The sequence below is a fragment of the Heterodontus francisci genome, chromosome 1 (assembly GCF_036365525.1).
Source record: "Heterodontus francisci isolate sHetFra1 chromosome 1, sHetFra1.hap1, whole genome shotgun sequence".
In the NCBI taxonomy this organism is placed as follows: Eukaryota; Metazoa; Chordata; class Chondrichthyes; order Heterodontiformes; family Heterodontidae; genus Heterodontus; species Heterodontus francisci.
The window spans coordinates 151,141,377-151,159,724 of record NC_090371.1 but is presented as its reverse complement, the minus strand read 5'-3'; the positions used below and the strand labels follow the sequence as shown (position 1 = coordinate 151,159,724).

Here is an 18,348-nt window from a genome sequence, read left to right as displayed (position 1 = left end):
TCACTGTTTCTAATCTCCTCTCACTGCCCCATTCTCACTGTTACTAATCTCCTCTCACTGCCCCATTCTCACTGTTTTTAATCTCCTCTCACTGCCACCATTCTCACTGTTTCTAATCTCCTCTCACTGCCCGCATTCTCACTGTTTCCAATCTCCTCTCACTGCCCCCATTCTCACTGTTTCTAATCTCCTCTCACTGCCCCCATTCTCACTGTTTCTAATCTCCTCTCAATGCCCCCATTCTCACTGTTTCTAATCACCTCTCACTGTTTCTAATCTCCTCTCACTGCCCCCATTCTCACTGTTTCCAATCTCCTCTCACTGCCCCCATTCTCACTGTTTCTAATTTCCTCTCACTGCTCCAATTCTCACTGTTTCTAATCTCCTCTCACTGCCCCCATTCTCACCGTTTCTAATCTCCTCTCACTGCCTCCATTCCCACTGTTTCTAATCTCCTCTCACTGCCCCCATTCTCACTGTTTCCAATCTCTTCTCACTGCCCCCATTCTCACTGTTTCTAATCTCCTCTCACTGCTCCCATTCTCACTGTTTCTAATCTCCTCTCACTGCCCCCATTCTCACTGTTTCTAATCTCCCCTCACTATCCCCATTCTCACTGTTTTTAATCTCCTCTCACTGCCCCCATTCTCACTGTTTCTAATCTCCTCTCACTGCCTCCATTCCCACTGTTTCTAATCTCCTCTCACTGCCCCCATTCTGTTTCTAATCTCCTCTCACTGTTTCTAATCTCCTTTCACTGCCCCCATTCTCACTGTTTCTAATCTCCTCTCACTGTTTCTAATCTCCTCTCACTGCTCCCAAACTCACTGTTTCCAATCTCCTCTCACTGCCCCCATTCTGTTTCCAATCTCCTCTCACTGCCCCCATTCCCACTGTTTCTCATCTCCTCTCACTGTTTCTAATCTCCTCTCACTGCCCCCATTCTCACTGTTTCTAATCTCCTCTCACTGCCCCCATTCTCACTGTTTCTAATCTCCTCTCACTGCCCCCATTCTCACTGATTCTAATCTCCTCTCACTGTTACTAAAATCTCTCACTGCCCCCATTCTCACTGTTTCTAATCTCCTCTCACTGTTTCTAATCTCCTCTCACTGCTCCCATTCTCACTGTTTCTAATCTCCTGTCACTGCCTCCATTCTGTTTCTAATCTCCTCTCACTGTTACTAATCTTCTCTCACTGCCCCCATTCTCACTGTTTCTAATCTCCTCTCACTGTTTCTAATCTCCTCTCACTGCCCCCATTCTCACTGTTTCAAATCTCCTCTCACTGCCCCCATTCTCACCGTTTCTAATCTCCTCTCACTGCCTCCATTCCCACTGTTTCTAATCTCCTCTCACTGCCTCCATTCCCACTGTTTCTAATCTCCTCTCACTGCCTCCATTCCCACTGTTTCTAATCTCCTCTCACTGATTCTAATCTCCTCTCACTGCCTCCATTCCCACTGTTTCTAATCTCCTCTCACTGCCTCCATTCCCACTGTTTCTAATCTCCTCTCACTGTTTCTAATCTCCTTTGACTGCCTCCATTCTGTTTCTAATCTCCTCTCACTGCCCCCATTCTCACTGTTTCCAATCTCCTCTCACTGCCCCCATTCTCACTGTTTCTAATCTCCTCTCACTGCCCCCATTCTGTTTCTAATCTCCTCTCACTGTTTCTAATCTCCTCTCACTGCCTCCATTCCCACTGTTTCTAATCTCCTCTCACTGCCCCCATTCTGTTTCTAATCTCCTCTCACTGCCCCCATTCTCACTGTTTCCAATCTCCTCTCACTGCCCCCATTCTGTTTCTAATCTCCTCTCACTGTTTCTAATCTCCTCTCACTGCTCCCATTTTCACTGTTTCTAATCTCCTCTCACTGCTCCCATTCTCACTGTTTTTAATCTCCTCTCACGGCTCCCATTCTCACTGCCCCATTCTCACTGTTTCTAATCTCCTCTCACTGTTTCTAATTTCCTCTCACTGCTCCCATTCTCACTGTTTCTAATCTCCTCTCACTGCCCCATTCTCACTGTTTCGAATCTCCTCTCACAGCCCCATTCTCACTGTTTCTAATCTCCTCTCACTGCCCCATTCTCACTGTTACTAATCTCCTCTCACTGCCCCATTCTCACTGTTTCTAATCTCCTCTCACTGCCCCATTCTCACTGTTTCTAATCTCCTCTCACTGCCCCATTCTCACTGTTTTTAATCTCCTCTCACTGTTTCTAATCTCCTCTCACTGCCCCATTCTCACTGTTTCTAATCTCCTCTCACTGCCCCATTCTCACTGTTTCTAATCTCCTCTCACTGCCCCATTCTCACTGTAACTAATCTCCTCTCACTGCCCCCATTCTCACTGTTTTTAATCTCCTCTCACTGTTTCTAATCTCCTCTCACTGCTCCCATTCGCACTGCTTCTAATCTCCTCTCACTGTTTCTAATCTCCTCTCACTGCCCCATTCTCACTGTTTCTAATCTCCTCTCACTGCCCCATTCTCACTGCTACTAATCTCCTCTCACTACCCCATTCTCACTGTTTTTAATCTCCTCTCACTGCCCCATTCTCACTGTTTCTAATCTCCTCTCACTGCCCCCATTCTCACTGTTTTAAATCTCCTCTCACTGCCCCATTCTCACTGTTTCTAATCTCCTCTCACTGCTCCATTCTCACTGTTTTTAATCTCCTCTCACTGTTTCTAATCTCCTCTCACTGCCCCATTCTCACTGTTTCTAATCTCCTCTCACTGCCCCATTCTCACTGTTACTAATCTCCTCTCACTGCCCCATTCTCACTGTTTCTAATCTCCTCTCACTGTTACTAATCTTCTCTCACTGCCCCCATTCTCACTGTTTCTAATCTCCGCTCACTGTTTCTAATCTCCTCTCACTGCTCCCATTCTCACTGTTTCTAATCTCCTGTCACTGCCTCCATTCTGTTTCTAATCTCCTCTCACTGTTACTAATCTTCTCTCACTGCCCCCATTCTCACTGTTTCTAATCTCCTCTCACTGTTTCTAATCTCCTCTCACTGCCCCCATTCCCACTGTTTCTAATCTCCTCTCACTGCCTCCATTCCCACTGTTTCTAATCTCCTCTCACTGCCTCCATTCCCACTGTTTCTATTCTCCTCTCACTGATTCTAATCTCCTCTCACTGCCTCCATTCCCACTGTTTCTAATCTCCTCTCACTGCCTCCATTCCCACTGTTTCTAATCTCCTCTCACTGTTTCTAATCTCCTTTGACTGCCTCCATTCTGTTTCTAATCTCCTCTCACTGCCCCCATTCTCACTGTTTCCAATCTCCTCTCACTGCCCCCATTCTCACTGTTTCTAATCTCCTCTCACTGCCCCCATTCTGTTTCTAATCTCCTCTCACTGTTTATAATCTCCTCTCACTGCCCCCATTCTGTTTCTAATCTCCTCTCACTGCCCCCATTCTCACCGTTTCTAATCTCCTCTCACTGCCTCCATTCCCACTGTTTCTAATCTCCTCTCACTGCCTCCATTCCCACTGTTTCTAATCTCCTCTCACTGCCTCCATTCCCACTGTTTCTAATCTCCTCTCACTGATTCTAATCTCCTCTCACTGCCTCCATTCCCACTGTTTCTAATCTCCTCTCACTGCCTCCATTCCCACTGTTTCTAATCTCCTCTCACTGTTTCTAATCTCCTTTGACTGCCTCCATTCTGTTTCTAATCTCCTCTCACTGCCCCCATTCTCACTGTTTCCAATCTCCTCTCACTGCCCCCATTCTCACTGTTTCTAATCTCCTCTCACAGCCCCCATTCTGTTTCTAATCTCCTCTCACTGTTTCTAATCTCCTCTCACTGCCTCCATTCCCACTGTTTCTAATCTCCTCTCACTGCCCCCATTCTGTTTCTAATCTCCTCTCACTGCCCCCATTCTCACTGTTTCCAATCTCCTCTCACTGCCCCCATTCTGTTTCTAATCTCCTCTCACTGTTTCTAATCTCCTCTCACTGCTCCCATTTTCACTGTTTCTAATCTCCTCTCACTGCTCCCATTCTCACTGTTTTTAATCTCCTCTCACTGTTTCTAATCTCCTCTCACGGCTCCCATTCTCACTGCCCCATTCTCACTGTTTCTAATCTCCTCTCACTGTTTCTAATTTCCTCTCACTGCTCCCATTCTCACTGTTTCTAATCTCCTCTCACTGCCCCATTCTCACTGTTTCGAATCTCCTCTCACAGCCCCATTCTCACTGTTTCTAATCTCCTCTCACTGCCCCATTCTCACTGTTACTAATCTCCTCTCACTGCCCCATTCTCACTGTTTCTAATCTCCTCTCACTGCCCCATTCTCACTGTTTCTAATCTCCTCTCACTGCCCCATTCTCACTGTTTTTAATCTCCTCTCACTGTTTCTAATCTCCTCTCACTGCCCCATTCTCACTGTTTCTAATCTCCTCTCACTGCCCCATTCTCACTGTTTCTAATCTCCTCTCACTGCCCCATTCTCACTGTAACTAATCTCCTCTCACTGCCCCCATTCTCACTGTTTTTAATCTCCTCTCACTGTTTCTAATCTCCTCTCACTGCTCCCATTCTCACTGCTTCTAATCTCCTCTCACTGTTTCTAATCTCCTCTCACTGCCCCATTCTCACTGTTTCTAATCTCCTCTCACTGCCCCATTCTCACTGCTACTAATCTCCTCTCACTGCCCCATTCTCACTGTTTTTAATCTCCTCTCACTGCCCCATTCTCACTGTTTCTAATCTCCTCTCACTGCCCCCATTCTCACTGTTTTAAATCTCCTCTCACTGTTTCTAATCTCCTCTCACTGCCCCATTCTCACTGTTTCTAATCTCCTCTCACTGCTCCATTCTCACTGTTTTTAATCTCCTCTCACTGTTTCTAATCTCCTCTCACTGCCCTATTCTCACTGTTTCTAATCTCCTCTCACTGCCCCATTCTCACTGTTACTAATCTCCTCTCACTGCCCCATTCTCACTGTTTCTAATCTCCTCTCACTGTTACTAATCTTCTCTCACTGCCCCCATTCTCACTGTTTCTAATCTCCGCTCACTGTTTCTAATCTCCTCTCACTGCTCCCATTCTCACTGTTTCTAACCTCCTGTCACTGCCTCCATTCTGTTTCTAATCTCCTCTCACTGTTACTAATCTTCTCTCACTGCCCCCATTCTCACTGTTTCTAATCTCCTCTCACTGTTTCTAATCTCCTCTCACTGCCCCCATTCCCACTGTTTCTAATCTCCTCTCACTGCCTCCATTCCCACTGTTTCTAATCTCCTCTCACTGCCTCCATTCCCACTGTTTCTATTCTCCTCTCACTGATTCTAATCTCCTCTCACTGCCTCCATTCCCACTGTTTCTAATCTCCTCTCACTGCCTCCATTCCCACTGTTTCTAATCTCCTCTCACTGTTTCTAATCTCCTTTGACTGCCTCCATTCTGTTTCTAATCTCCTCTCACTGCCCCCATTCTCACTGTTTCCAATCTCCTCTCACTGCCCCCATTCTCACTGTTTCTAATCTCCTCTCACTGCCCCCATTCTGTTTCTAATCTCCTCTCACTGTTTATAATCTCCTCTCACTGCCCCCATTCTGTTTCTAATCTCCTCTCACTGCCCCCATTCTCACTGTTTCCAATCTCCTCTCACTGCCCCCATTCTGTTTCTAATCTCCTCTCACTGTTTCTAATCTCCTCTCACTGCTCCCATTTTCACTGTTTCTAATCTCCTCTCACTGCTCCCATTCTCACTGTTTTTAATCTCCTCTCACTGCCCCATTCTCACTGTTTCTAATCTCCTCTCACTGTTTCTAATTTCCTCTCACTGCTCCCATTCTCACTGTTTCTAATCTCCTCTCACTGCCCCATTCTCACTGTTTCTAATCTCCACTCACTGTTTCGAATCTCCTCTCACTGCCCCATTCTCACTGTTTCTAATCTCCTCTCACTGCCCCATTCTCACTGTTACTAATCTCCTCTCACTGCCCCATTCTCACTGTTTCTAATCTCCTCTCACTGCCCCATTCTCACTGTTTCTAATCTCCTCTCACTGCCCCATTCTCACTGTTTTTAATCTCCTCTCACTGTTTCTAATCTCCTCTCACTGCCCCATTCTCACTGTTTCTAATCTCCTCTCACTGCCCCATTCTCACTGTTTCTAATCTCCTCTCACTGCCCCATTCTCACTGTAACTAATCTCCTCTCACTGCCCCCATTCTCACTGTTTTTAATCTCCTCTCACTGTTTCTAATCTCCTCTCACTGCTCCCATTCTCACTGTTTTTAATCTCCTCTTACTGCCCCATTCTCACTGTTTCTAATCTCCTCTCACTGCTCCATTCTCACTGTTTTTAATCTCCTCTCACTGTTTCTAATCTCCTCTCACTGCCCCATTCTCACTGTTTCTAATCTCCTCTCACTGCTCCATTCTCACTGTTTTTAATCTCCTCTCACTGTTTCTAATCTCCTCTCACTGCCCCATTCTCACTGTTTCTAATCTCCTCTCACTGCCCCATTCTCACTGTTACTAATCTCCTCTCACTGCCACCATTCTCACTGTTTCTAATCTCCTCTCACTGCCCCCATTCTCACTGTTTCCAATCTCCTCTCACTGCCCCCATTCTCACTGTTTCTAATCTCCTCTCACTGCCCCCATTCTCACTGTTTCTAATCACCTCTCACTGTTTCTCATCTCCTCTCACTGCCCCCATTCTCACTGTTTCCAATCTCCTCTCACTGCCCCCATTCTCACTGTTTCTAATCTCCTCTCACTGTTTCTAATTTCCTCTCACTGCTCCAATTCTCACTGTTTCTAATCTCCTCTCACTGCCCCCATTCTCACTGTTTCTAATCTCCTCTCACTGCCTCCATTCCCACTGTTTCTAATCTCCTCTCACAGCCCCCATTCTCACTGTTTCCAATCTCCTCTCACTGCCCCCATTCTCACTGTTTCCAATCTCCTCTCACTGCCCCCATTCTCACATATTCTAATCTCCTCTCACTGTTTCGAATCTCCTCTCACTGCTCCCATTCTCACTGTTTCTAATCTCCTCTCATTGCCCCCATTCTCACTGTTTCTAATCTCCCCTCACTACCCCCATTCTCACTGTTTTTAATCTCCTCTCACTGCCCCCATTCTCACTGTTTCTAATCTCCTCTCACTGCCTCCATTCCCACTGTTTCTAATCTCCTCTCGCTGCCCCATTCTCACTGTTACTAATCTCCTCTCACTGCCCCATTCTCACTGTTTTTAATCTCCTCTCACTGCCACCATTCTCACTGTTTCTAATCTCCTCTCACTGCCCCCATTCTCACTGTTTCCAATCTCCTCTCACTGCCCCCATTCTCACTGTTTCTAATCTCCTCTCACTGCCCCCATTCTCACTGTTTCTAATCTCCTCTCACAGCCCCCATTCTCACTGTTTCTAATCACCTCTCACTGTTTCTAATCTCCTCTCACTGCCCCCATTCTCACTGTTTCCAATCTCCTCTCACTGCCCCCATTCTCACTGTTTCTAATCTCCTCTCACTGTTTCTAATCTCCTCTCACTGCCACCATTCTCACTGTTTCTAATCTCCTCTCACTGCCCCCATTCTCACTGTTTCCAATCTCCTCTCACTGCCCCCATTCTCACTGTTTCTAATCTCCTCTCACTGCCCCCATTCTCACTGTTTCTAATCTCCTCTCACTGCCCCCATTCTCACTGTTTCTAATCACCTCTCACTGTTTCTAATCTCCTCTCACTGCCCCCATTCTCACTGTTTCCAATCTCCTCTCACTGCCCCCATTCTCACTGTTTCTAATCTCCTCTCACTGTTTCTAATCTCCTCTCACTGCCCCCATTCTCACTGTTTCTAATCTCCCCTCACTGCTCCCATTCTCACTGTTTCTAATCTCCTCTCACTGCTCCCATTCTCACTGTTTCTAATCTCCTCTCACTGCTCCCATTCTCACTGTTTCTAATCTCCTCTCACTGCCCCCATTCTCACTGTTTCCAATCTCCTCTCACTGCCCCCATTCTCACTGTTACTAATCTCCTCTCACTGTTTCTAATCTCCTCTCACTGCCCCCATTCTCACTGTTTCTAATCTCCCCTCACTGCCCCCATTCTCACTGTTTCTAATCTCCTCTCACTGTTTCTAATCTCCTCTCACTGCCCCCATTCTCACTGTTTCCAATCTCCTCTCACTGCCCCCATTCTCACTGTTTCTAATCTCCTCTCACTGTTTCTAATCTCCTCTCACTGCCCCCATTCTCACTGTTTCTAATCTCCCCTCACTGCCCCCATTCTCACTGTTTCCAATCTCCTCTCACTGCCCCCATTCTCACTGTTTCTAATCTCCTCTCACTGTTTCTAATCTCCTCTCACTGCCCCCATTCTCACTGTTTCTAATCACCTCTCACTGTTTCTAATCTCCTCTCACTGCCCCCATTCTCACTGTTTCCAATCTCCTCTCACTGCCCCCATTCTCACTGTTTCTAATCTCCTCTCACTGCCCCCATTCTCACTGTTTCTAATCTCCCCTCACTGCCCCCATTCTCACTGTTTCCAATCTCCTCTCACTGCCCCCATTCTCACTGTTTCTAATCTCCTCTCACTGTTTCTAATCTCCCCTCACTGCCCCCATTCTCACTGTTTCTAATCTCCCCTCACTGCCCCCATTCTCACTGTTTCTAATCTCCTCTCACTGCCCCCATTCTCACTGTTTCTAATCTCCTCTCACTGCCCCCATTCTCACTGTTTCTAATCACCTCTCACTGTTTCTAATCTCCTCTCACTGCCCCCATTCTCACTGTTTCCAATCTCCTCTCACTGCCCCCATTCTCACTGTTTCTAATCTCCTCTCACTGTTTCTAATCTCCTCTCACTGCCCCCATTCTCACTGTTTCTAATCTCCCCTCACTGCCCCCATTCTCACTGTTTCTAATCTCCTCTCACTGTTTCTAATCTCCTCTCACTGCCCCCATTCTCACTGTTTCTAATCTCCTCTCACTGCTCCCATTCTCACTGTTTCTAATCTCCTCTCACTGCCCCCATTCTCACTGTTTCTAATCTCCTCTCACTGCCTCCATTCCCACTGTTTCTAATCTCCTCTCACTGCCTCCATTCTCACTGTTTCTAATCTCCTCTCACTGTTTCTAATCTCCTCTCACTGCCCCCATTCTCACTGTTTCTAATCTCCCCTCAATGCCCCCATTCTCACTGTTTCTAATCTCCTCTCACTGTTTCTAATCTCCTCTCACTGCCCCCATTCTCACTGTTTCTAATCTCCTCTCACTGCTCCCATTCTCACTGTTTCTAATCTCCTCTCACTGCCCCCATTCTCACTGTTTCTAATCTCCTCTCACTGCCTCCATTCCCACTGTTTCTAATCTCCCCTCACTGCCCCCATTCTCACTGTTTCTAATCTCCTCTCACTGTTTCTAATCTCCTCTCACTGCCCCCATTCTCACTGTTTCCAATCTCCTCTCACTGCCCCCATTCTCACTGTTTCTAATCTCCTCTCACTGTTTCTAATCTCCTCTCACTGCCCCCATTCTCACTGTTTCTAATCTCCCCTCACTGCCCCCATTCTCACTGTTTCTAATCTCCTCTCACTGTTTTTAATCTCCTCTCACTGCCCCCATTCTCACTGTTTCTAATCTCCTCTCACTGCCTCCATTCCCACTGTTTCTAATCTCCTCTCGCTGCCCCATTCTCACTGTTACTAATCTCCTCTCACTGCCCCATTCTCACTGTTTTTAATCTCCTCTCACTGCCACCATTCTCACTGTTTCTAATCTCCTCTCACTGCCCCCATTCTCACTGTTTCCAATCTCCTCTCACTGCCCCCATTCTCACTGTTTCTAATCTCCTCTCACTGCCCCCATTCTCACTGTTTCTAATCTCCTCTCACAGCCCCCATTCTCACTGTTTCTAATCACCTCTCACTGTTTCTAATCTCCTCTCACTGCCCCCATTCTCACTGTTTCCAATCTCCTCTCACTGCCCCCATTCTCACTGTTTCTAATCTCCTCTCACTGTTTCTAATCTCCTCTCACTGCCACCATTCTCACTGTTTCTAATCTCCTCTCACTGCCCCCATTCTCACTGTTTCCAATCTCCTCTCACTGCCCCCATTCTCACTGTTTCTAATCTCCTCTCACTGCCCCCATTCTCACTGTTTCTAATCTCCTCTCACTGCCCCCATTCTCACTGTTTCTAATCACCTCTCACTGTTTCTAATCTCCTCTCACTGCCCCCATTCTCACTGTTTCCAATCTCCTCTCACTGCCCCCATTCTCACTGTTTCTAATCTCCTCTCACTGTTTCTAATCTCCTCTCACTGCCCCCATTCTCACTGTTTCTAATCTCCCCTCACTGCTCCCATTCTCACTGTTTCTAATCTCCTCTCACTGCTCCCATTCTCACTGTTTCTAATCTCCTCTCACTGCTCCCATTCTCACTGTTTCTAATCTCCTCTCACTGCCCCCATTCTCACTGTTTCCAATCTCCTCTCACTGCCCCCATTCTCACTGTTACTAATCTCCTCTCACTGTTTCTAATCTCCTCTCACTGCCCCCATTCTCACTGTTTCTAATCTCCCCTCACTGCCCCCATTCTCACTGTTTCTAATCTCCTCTCACTGTTTCTAATCTCCTCTCACTGCCCCCATTCTCACTGTTTCCAATCTCCTCTCACTGCCCCCATTCTCACTGTTTCTAATCTCCTCTCACTGTTTCTAATCTCCTCTCACTGCCCCCATTCTCACTGTTTCTAATCTCCCCTCACTGCCCCCATTCTCACTGTTTCCAATCTCCTCTCACTGCCCCCATTCTCACTGTTTCTAATCTCCTCTCACTGTTTCTAATCTCCTCTCACTGCCCCCATTCTCACTGTTTCTAATCACCTCTCACTGTTTCTAATCTCCTCTCACTGCCCCCATTCTCACTGTTTCCAATCTCCTCTCACTGCCCCCATTCTCACTGTTTCTAATCTCCTCTCACTGCCCCCATTCTCACTGTTTCTAATCTCCCCTCACTGCCCCCATTCTCACTGTTTCCAATCTCCTCTCACTGCCCCCATTCTCACTGTTTCTAATCTCCTCTCACTGTTTCTAATCTCCCCTCACTGCCCCCATTCTCACTGTTTCTAATCTCCCCTCACTGCCCCCATTCTCACTGTTTCTAATCTCCTCTCACTGCCCCCATTCTCACTGTTTCTAATCTCCTCTCACTGCCCCCATTCTCACTGTTTCTAATCACCTCTCACTGTTTCTAATCTCCTCTCACTGCCCCCATTCTCACTGTTTCCAATCTCCTCTCACTGCCCCCATTCTCACTGTTTCTAATCTCCTCTCACTGTTTCTAATCTCCTCTCACTGCCCCCATTCTCACTGTTTCTAATCTCCCCTCACTGCCCCCATTCTCACTGTTTCTAATCTCCTCTCACTGTTTCTAATCTCCTCTCACTGCCCCCATTCTCACTGTTTCTAATCTCCTCTCACTGCTCCCATTCTCACTGTTTCTAATCTCCTCTCACTGCCCCCATTCTCACTGTTTCTAATCTCCTCTCACTGCCTCCATTCCCACTGTTTCTAATCTCCTCTCACTGCCTCCATTCTCACTGTTTCTAATCTCCTCTCACTGCCCCCATTCTCACTGTTTCTAATCTCCCCTCAATGCCCCCATTCTCACTGTTTCTAATCTCCTCTCACTGTTTCTAATCTCCTCTCACTGCCCCCATTCTCACTGTTTCTAATCTCCTCTCACTGCTCCCATTCTCACTGTTTCTAATCTCCTCTCACTGCCCCCATTCTCACTGTTTCTAATCTCCTCTCACTGCCTCCATTCCCACTGTTTCTAATCTCCCCTCACTGCCCCCATTCTCACTGTTTCTAATCTCCTCTCACTGTTTCTAATCTCCTCTCACTGCCCCCATTCTCACTGTTTCCAATCTCCTCTCACTGCCCCCATTCTCACTGTTTCTAATCTCCTCTCACTGTTTCTAATCTCCTCTCACTGCCCCCATTCTCACTGTTTCTAATCTCCCCTCACTGCCCCCATTCTCACTGTTTCTAATCTCCTCTCACTGTTTCTAATCTCCTCTCACTGCCCCCATTCTCACTGTTTCTAATCTCCTCTCACTGCTCCCATTCTCACTGTTTCTAATCTCCTCTCACTGCCCCCATTCTCACTGTTTCTAATCTCCTCTCACTGCCTCCATTCCCACTGTTTCTAATCTCCTCTCACTGCCTCCATTCTCACTGTTTCTAATCTCCTCTCACTGTTTCTAATCTCCTCTCACTGCCCCCATTCTCACTGTTTCTAATCTCCCCTCACTGCCCCGATTCTCACTGTTTCTAATCTCCTCTCACTGTTTCTAATCTCCTCTCACTGCCCCCATTCTCACTGTTTCTAATCTCCTCTCACTGCTCCCATTCTCACTGTTTCTAATCTCCTCTCACTGCCCCCATTCTCACTGTTTCTAATCTCCTCTCACTGCCTCCATTCCCACTGTTTCTAATCTCCCCTCACTGCCCCCATTCTCACTGTTTCTAATCTCCTCTCACTGTTTCTAATCTCCTCTCACTGTTTCTAATCTCCTCTCACTGCTCCCATTCTCACTGTTTCCAATCTCCTCTCACTGCCCCCATTCTCACATATTATAATCTCCTCTCACTGTTTCTAATCTCCTCTCACTGCCCCCATTCTCACTGTTTCTAATCTCCTCTCACTGTTTCTAATCTCCTCTCACTGTTTCTAATCTCCTCTCACTGCTCCCATTCTCACTGTTTCTAATCTCCTCTCACTGCCCCCATTCTCACTGTTTTTAATCTCCTCTCTGTTTTTTAATGCCCTCATTCTCTGCTCCTTGCTGTTTTTCAGTAAAGTCTCGAGATGGTGCCTCCCAGGGGTTTGTTCGCGGAGTCTCGCGAGATGATGTGGGTGTGAATCCGCGTGCGAGATCTCGCGAGGGTTGGAGTTTTGCGAGAGTTTGTGGAAGATGGCGCCTGTTGTGACAGGGTAAGTGTCCGATTGTATGGGTCGGACTGCTTGCTGCCTTGTTTCTGTCTGCTGGTCTCTCCGCCAGCCCGTGGAGATGGTCCGAAGAGGAGGAAAGACAGGCGGTGTGGGTCGGGCCCGGTGGCGGGCGGGGAGTGGGGTTATTTGGCCTGTGGTCCTATTGTTTGCTGCCTGTGTTTTTGTGCCTCCGGCTCCCGGAGTCACTCGGGCCACCGACGGGTGATTCCGCTCGTCTCAGCTGGCGGAGCTTCCCTCTTGCCCACCCGCTGGCCGGGCCCCCGCTCCAGATGTTTGGGCTGTTTGTATCTTTTTGGATCAAATGGTCCCCGGAGCCCCGTGCCCGTGATACGGGCAGAAACTCCACTGCACCCACACGGAGGAAGGAGAGGGACCCACTTTGTTTGGGATCCTAAGCGCCGAGTTTCCGCCGTGCCGAACAGTCCTCATCCGACACTCTGTACCCCTTCATTCTCTTACTGTCTTTCTTTTCTCTTTTAAAGATTTTTTTGTTTCTTACCATTGGTTACAGTGGTTACACCCTTTCTGGTGATTTTGGTGGAAAATGTTTTTTTTCTCCCTTTTTCTTGTCCCTAATATTCCACTTCCAGTTGTTAAGGGATTTTGAGAGTTTAAGTTTTTGGGATGTTTTGTCAATTTTTCTTGATCGACACTGTGCCCTGTCACTTTTCTTCTGTACATCTCACAGCAAAAAGTCCCCTTGGTGAAAAGGCGCAGCTGGTTGCGGATTACGCGAGCCGAGTGAATCAAAGCTACTCGCCTGTAGCACAAACAAGCGTGCTTGTACGCATCAGGGTGTCTGCAGGGAATTGCTCCTGAAACTGTTGCGTCCTCTGGGATTTTTTTCGTATTTCCTCTTAACGTCCTCCCCCCGTGTTCTAAAATACTGTTAACGCAATACTTTTTTTTGCTTTTTCCATGTACTTGACGTTAATTTATTAGATAGTTCAAATTATCCGAAAGGCAATTGACATGGAGTAGTTTCTGAAATTCAGTTTTATTTTGTCAATCCTGTCAATGTTTGTATTGACACCATATCAGATATAAATGAACATTTTTAAAAGTAACTGTATACAGAGCCTTCCCTTTTTAAACAAGTTTTAAGGTAGCGAAGGATAGACCAAATAATTAGCCAGTCAGTCTAACCTCAGTGTTGGGCAAATTATTGGAATCAGTTCTGAGATACAAGATAAACTGTCACTTAGAAGGGCACGGATTAATCAAGGATCGTCAGCATGGATTTGTTAAGGGACGATCTTGTCTGACTATAATAAAAGCAAAATACTGCAGATGCTGGAACTCTTAAATAAAAACAAGAAATGCTGGAACCACTCAGCAGGTCTGGCAGCATCTGTGGAAAGAGAAGCAGAGTTAACGTTTCGGGTCAGTGACCCTTCTTCGGAACTAACCTTCTTCGGATCGTTCCGAAGAAGGGTCACTGACCCGAAACATTAACTCTGCTTCTCTTTCCACAGATGCTGCCAGACCTGCTGAGTGGTTCCAGCATTTCTTGTTTTTATTATCGTGTCTGACTAACTTGACTGAATTTTCTGAAGAAGTAACAAGGAGGATTGATGAAGGTCGTGCAGTTGATGTGGTCTACATGGATTTTGGCAAGACTTTTGACAGGGTCCCACATGGCAGACTGGTTGAAAAAATAAAAGCCCATGGGATCCAAGGAAATGTAGCAAGCTGGATACAAAATTGGCTCGGAGGCAGGAAACAATGGGTAATGGTTGACTGGTGTTTTTGCGACTGAAAGGCTGTTTCCAGTGGCGTTCCGCAGGGCTCAGTGTGAGGTCCCCTGCTTTTTATGCAATATATTAATGATTTGGGCATAAATGTCGGGGGTATGATCAAGAAGTTTGCCGACGACACACAAATTGGCCGTGTGGTTGATAGTGAGGAGGATAGCTGTAGGCTGCAAGAAGGTATCGATGGGCTGGTCAGGTGGGCAGAAAAGTAGCAATTGGAATTCAACCTGGAGAAATGTGAGGTCAAACAAGGCAAAGGAATATACAGTTAATGGGAGCAGACTGAGAGTTGTAGAGGAATTGTGGGACCTTGGAGTGAATGTCCACAGATCCATGAAGGTGGCAGGAAAAGATGGTTAAGAAGGCATATGGAATCCTTTCCTTTATTAGCCGTGGTATAGAATATAAGAGTAGGGAGGATATGCTGGAACTATATAAAACATTACTTAGGCCACCACTTCAGTACTGTGTACAGTTCTGGTCACCTCATAACAGAAAGTATGTAATTGCAGTAGAGAGGGTGCAAAGGAGATTAATGAGGATGTTGCCAGGACTGGAAAATGCAGCTATGAGGAAAGATTGGTTATGCTGGGGTTGTTCTCCTTGGAAACGAGAAGGCTGAGGGAAGATTTGATTGAAATGTACAAAATTGCGAGGGGCCTGGATAGAGTGGATGTGAAGGGCCTGTTTACCTTTGCAGAGAGGTCAGTGACTAGGGGACATAGATTTAAAGTGATTGGTAAAAAGATTAGAGGAGAGATGAAAAATGTTTTCACCCAGAGGGTTGTAGGGGGTTTGGAACTCACTGCCTGAAAGGGTAGTAGAGGCAGAAACCCTCAACTCACTTAAAAGGTGTCTGGATATGTACCTCAATTATTGTAACATGCAGGGCTAAGGACCAAATGCTGGAAAGTGGGATTAGGCGATGTGGCTCGTTTTTTGGCCAGCACAGACAGGATGGGCCAAGTGGTCTCTTCTGTGCTGTAAACTTTCTATGATTCTACAAAAACTTGTTTGTGCTCCTGTGTGTGTGTGTGTGTGTGTGTGTGTGTGTGTGTGTGTGTGTGTGTGTGTGTGTGTGTGTGTGTGTGTGTGTGTGTGTGTGTGTGTGTGTGTGTGCGCGCAAGGCGAAATATTTTACGATGATACCTTTATGTTTTAAAGTCTCACTTTTTGTATAATTTTAGGAATTAATTCTCAGGGTGTGCATGTCACTGATAAGGTGGGATTTATGGCCCCTCCCTAATTGCCTTGAGAAGGTAGTAACTGAGTAGCTTGCTGGGCCGAGTCAGAGAGTTATACAGCACAGAAACAGGCCATTCGGCCCATCGTGTCTGTGCCGGCCCATTGTGTCTGTGCCGGCCATCCAGCACCCAACTATTCGAACCCCATATTCCTGCACTTGGTCCGTAGCCTTCTATGATATGACGTTTCAAGTGCTCATCTAAATACTTTTTAAATGTTGTGAGGGTTCCTGCCTCCACCATCCCTTCAGACAGTGTGTTCCAGATTCCAACCACCCGCTGGGTGAAAAAACTTTTCCTCAAATCCCCCCTAAACCACCTGCCCCTTACCCTAAATCTATACCCCCTGGTTCTTGACCCCTCTGCTAAGGGAAAAAGTTTCTTCCTATCTAACCTATCAATGCCCCTCATAATCTTGTGCACCTCAAGCATGTCCCCCCTCAGCCTTCTCTGCTCCAAAGAAAACAACCCTAGCCTTTTCAGTCTCTCTTCATAACTGAAATGCTCCAGCCCAGGCAACATCCTGGTGACAAATGATATTTTAGACTTTCAAACAATTTAGTCAGTTACAGACTTCAGTGTTAGGTGATACAAACTGTGAGCTATTGATCCTCATCCTGTAATTTCAATATAAGAGGGTGGTTAAGAGCCAACAACAGTGTGAGACTCCAGTCACATAAACCAGACTGGTTAGGATCAGGAAGTTTCCTTCCCGAATGAATCTGTTGGGGTTTTCTGACAATCTGACAGTTTCCTGGTCACTTTTACTGATAGCTTTTCAATTTCCAGATTTTTAAAACTGAATTCAAATGATCAAAGTGCCATGGTGAAATTTAAATGTGTTCTCTGGATTATTAATCCAGTAGCATATCTACTATTAAAATACGTAAAATCAGTAATATCTAAGCTAAATCAGCCTTTCTCGCTTTAGAATGTACTCTAAATTGTAGTGTCTAGATTCAGGTATAATACACAAATTAAATTTTCCTGTTTTTTGTCCCCCTACACTTTTGATTAAAGTAAACTTGTCTGTTATGAGGGCAGATTTTTTCTGCAGCAAAGCTTGTCTTAAAGCCAACTTGAATCTCCAAAAAGTGATAGCGGATCCATAAAAAAGAACTGAATTCAATATTGAAAGTTTATCAACTGTTAATTTAGTTTTATTTCCATTGTCTAAAGTGGCAATCTTATTCTGTGCATCCTGTTTGTTTGGGGTAACCTATACATGACCAGTTTATTGATGGCTAGAACTGGACAAGTAAATATGGGTTAATAGAAATGGTTCAGTTGATATTCTGGACACCTAAACTCTGTGCTGTCAATGTATGAAAAATAAAAAGCCTATTTTAAGTGACAGGTGTTGATGCAGTAGTACTGCCACGTTGAGTTTCTGACCACATATCTTTGCCATCACTGAGACTGCCTATTTCCATCTCTGTAACATTGCTCAACTCTGCCCTGCTTCAGCTCAACTGCCGAAAACATCGTTGATGCCTTTTGTTCCCTAGACTTGACTATTCTAATGCACTCTTCGCTAGCCTTCGCGTTCTCTCCTTTGTAAACTTGAGGTCACCCAAAACTCTGCAGCCCATGTCCTTAATTGTACCAAGCCCAGTTCACCCAACACCCCTACTCTTGCTGACTTACATTGGCTCCCGGTCAAGCAATGCTTCAATTTTAAAATTCTCATCCTTATTTTTAAATCCCTCCATTACCTTGCCCCTCCATATCTGTAATCTCCTGCAGTCCCACAACCCTCTGAGATAGCTGCACTCATTTAATTCTGACTTGTTGAGCATCTACGGTTTTAATTGCTCCACCATTAGCCGCCATATCTTAACTGCTTGGGCCCTAAGCTCTGGAGTTCCCTCCCTAAATGTGTCTGCCGCTTAACCCCTCTTTCCTTGTTTAAGACTCTCATTAAAACCTGCCTCTTTGACCAAGCTTTTGGCCATCTACCATGATATCAGTGTCAAATTTTGTTTTGTATTGCTGCTATGAAGCGCCTTGGGATGTTTTATGTTAAAGGCACTATATAAATGTCAGTTGTTGTAGTAGTGCTGGAGTGAATGGCCTTATCCACAAATACTACAGGTGTCTGCTTTGACTCCCGCTCTTTAATTGACTCATAGATTGTTTTATTGTACATTTAGTTAGCATTGAGGGAGAATGCTGGCAAGAAGTTATTTTTGAGCATCTCAGTTAAAGTTTATATATTTGGGTCATATAGTTCTAAGCCTTCAGAGTCTGTTCTGCTACTGGTACCTTTGTTGTGATGTTAATACATGGAGATACAGTCGACTGAAAATTATTGCAAATGTCAGAGCTGGACGGT

At 45.9% G+C, this 18,348-nt stretch overlaps 1 protein-coding gene across 2 annotated transcripts in view; it reads left to right on the top strand.

The window, feature by feature from the left end:
* The first annotated feature begins 12,938 nt into the window (after window positions 1–12,938).
* rbpjb (recombination signal binding protein for immunoglobulin kappa J region b) overlaps window positions 12,939–18,348 on the top strand; it is a 125,246-nt gene continuing 119,836 nt past the window's right edge. Inside the window, exon 1 of one of the 2 annotated variants that reach the window (XM_068037146.1) lies at window positions 12,939–12,997. In XM_068037146.1, the coding sequence (XP_067893247.1) occupies window positions 12,978–12,997 (20 nt within the window). In that variant the 5' untranslated portion in view covers window positions 12,939–12,977. Of the gene's footprint in view, window positions 12,998–14,583; window positions 14,745–18,348 lie in introns of those variants that run through there. The other variant, XM_068037155.1, reaches the window with a different exon arrangement.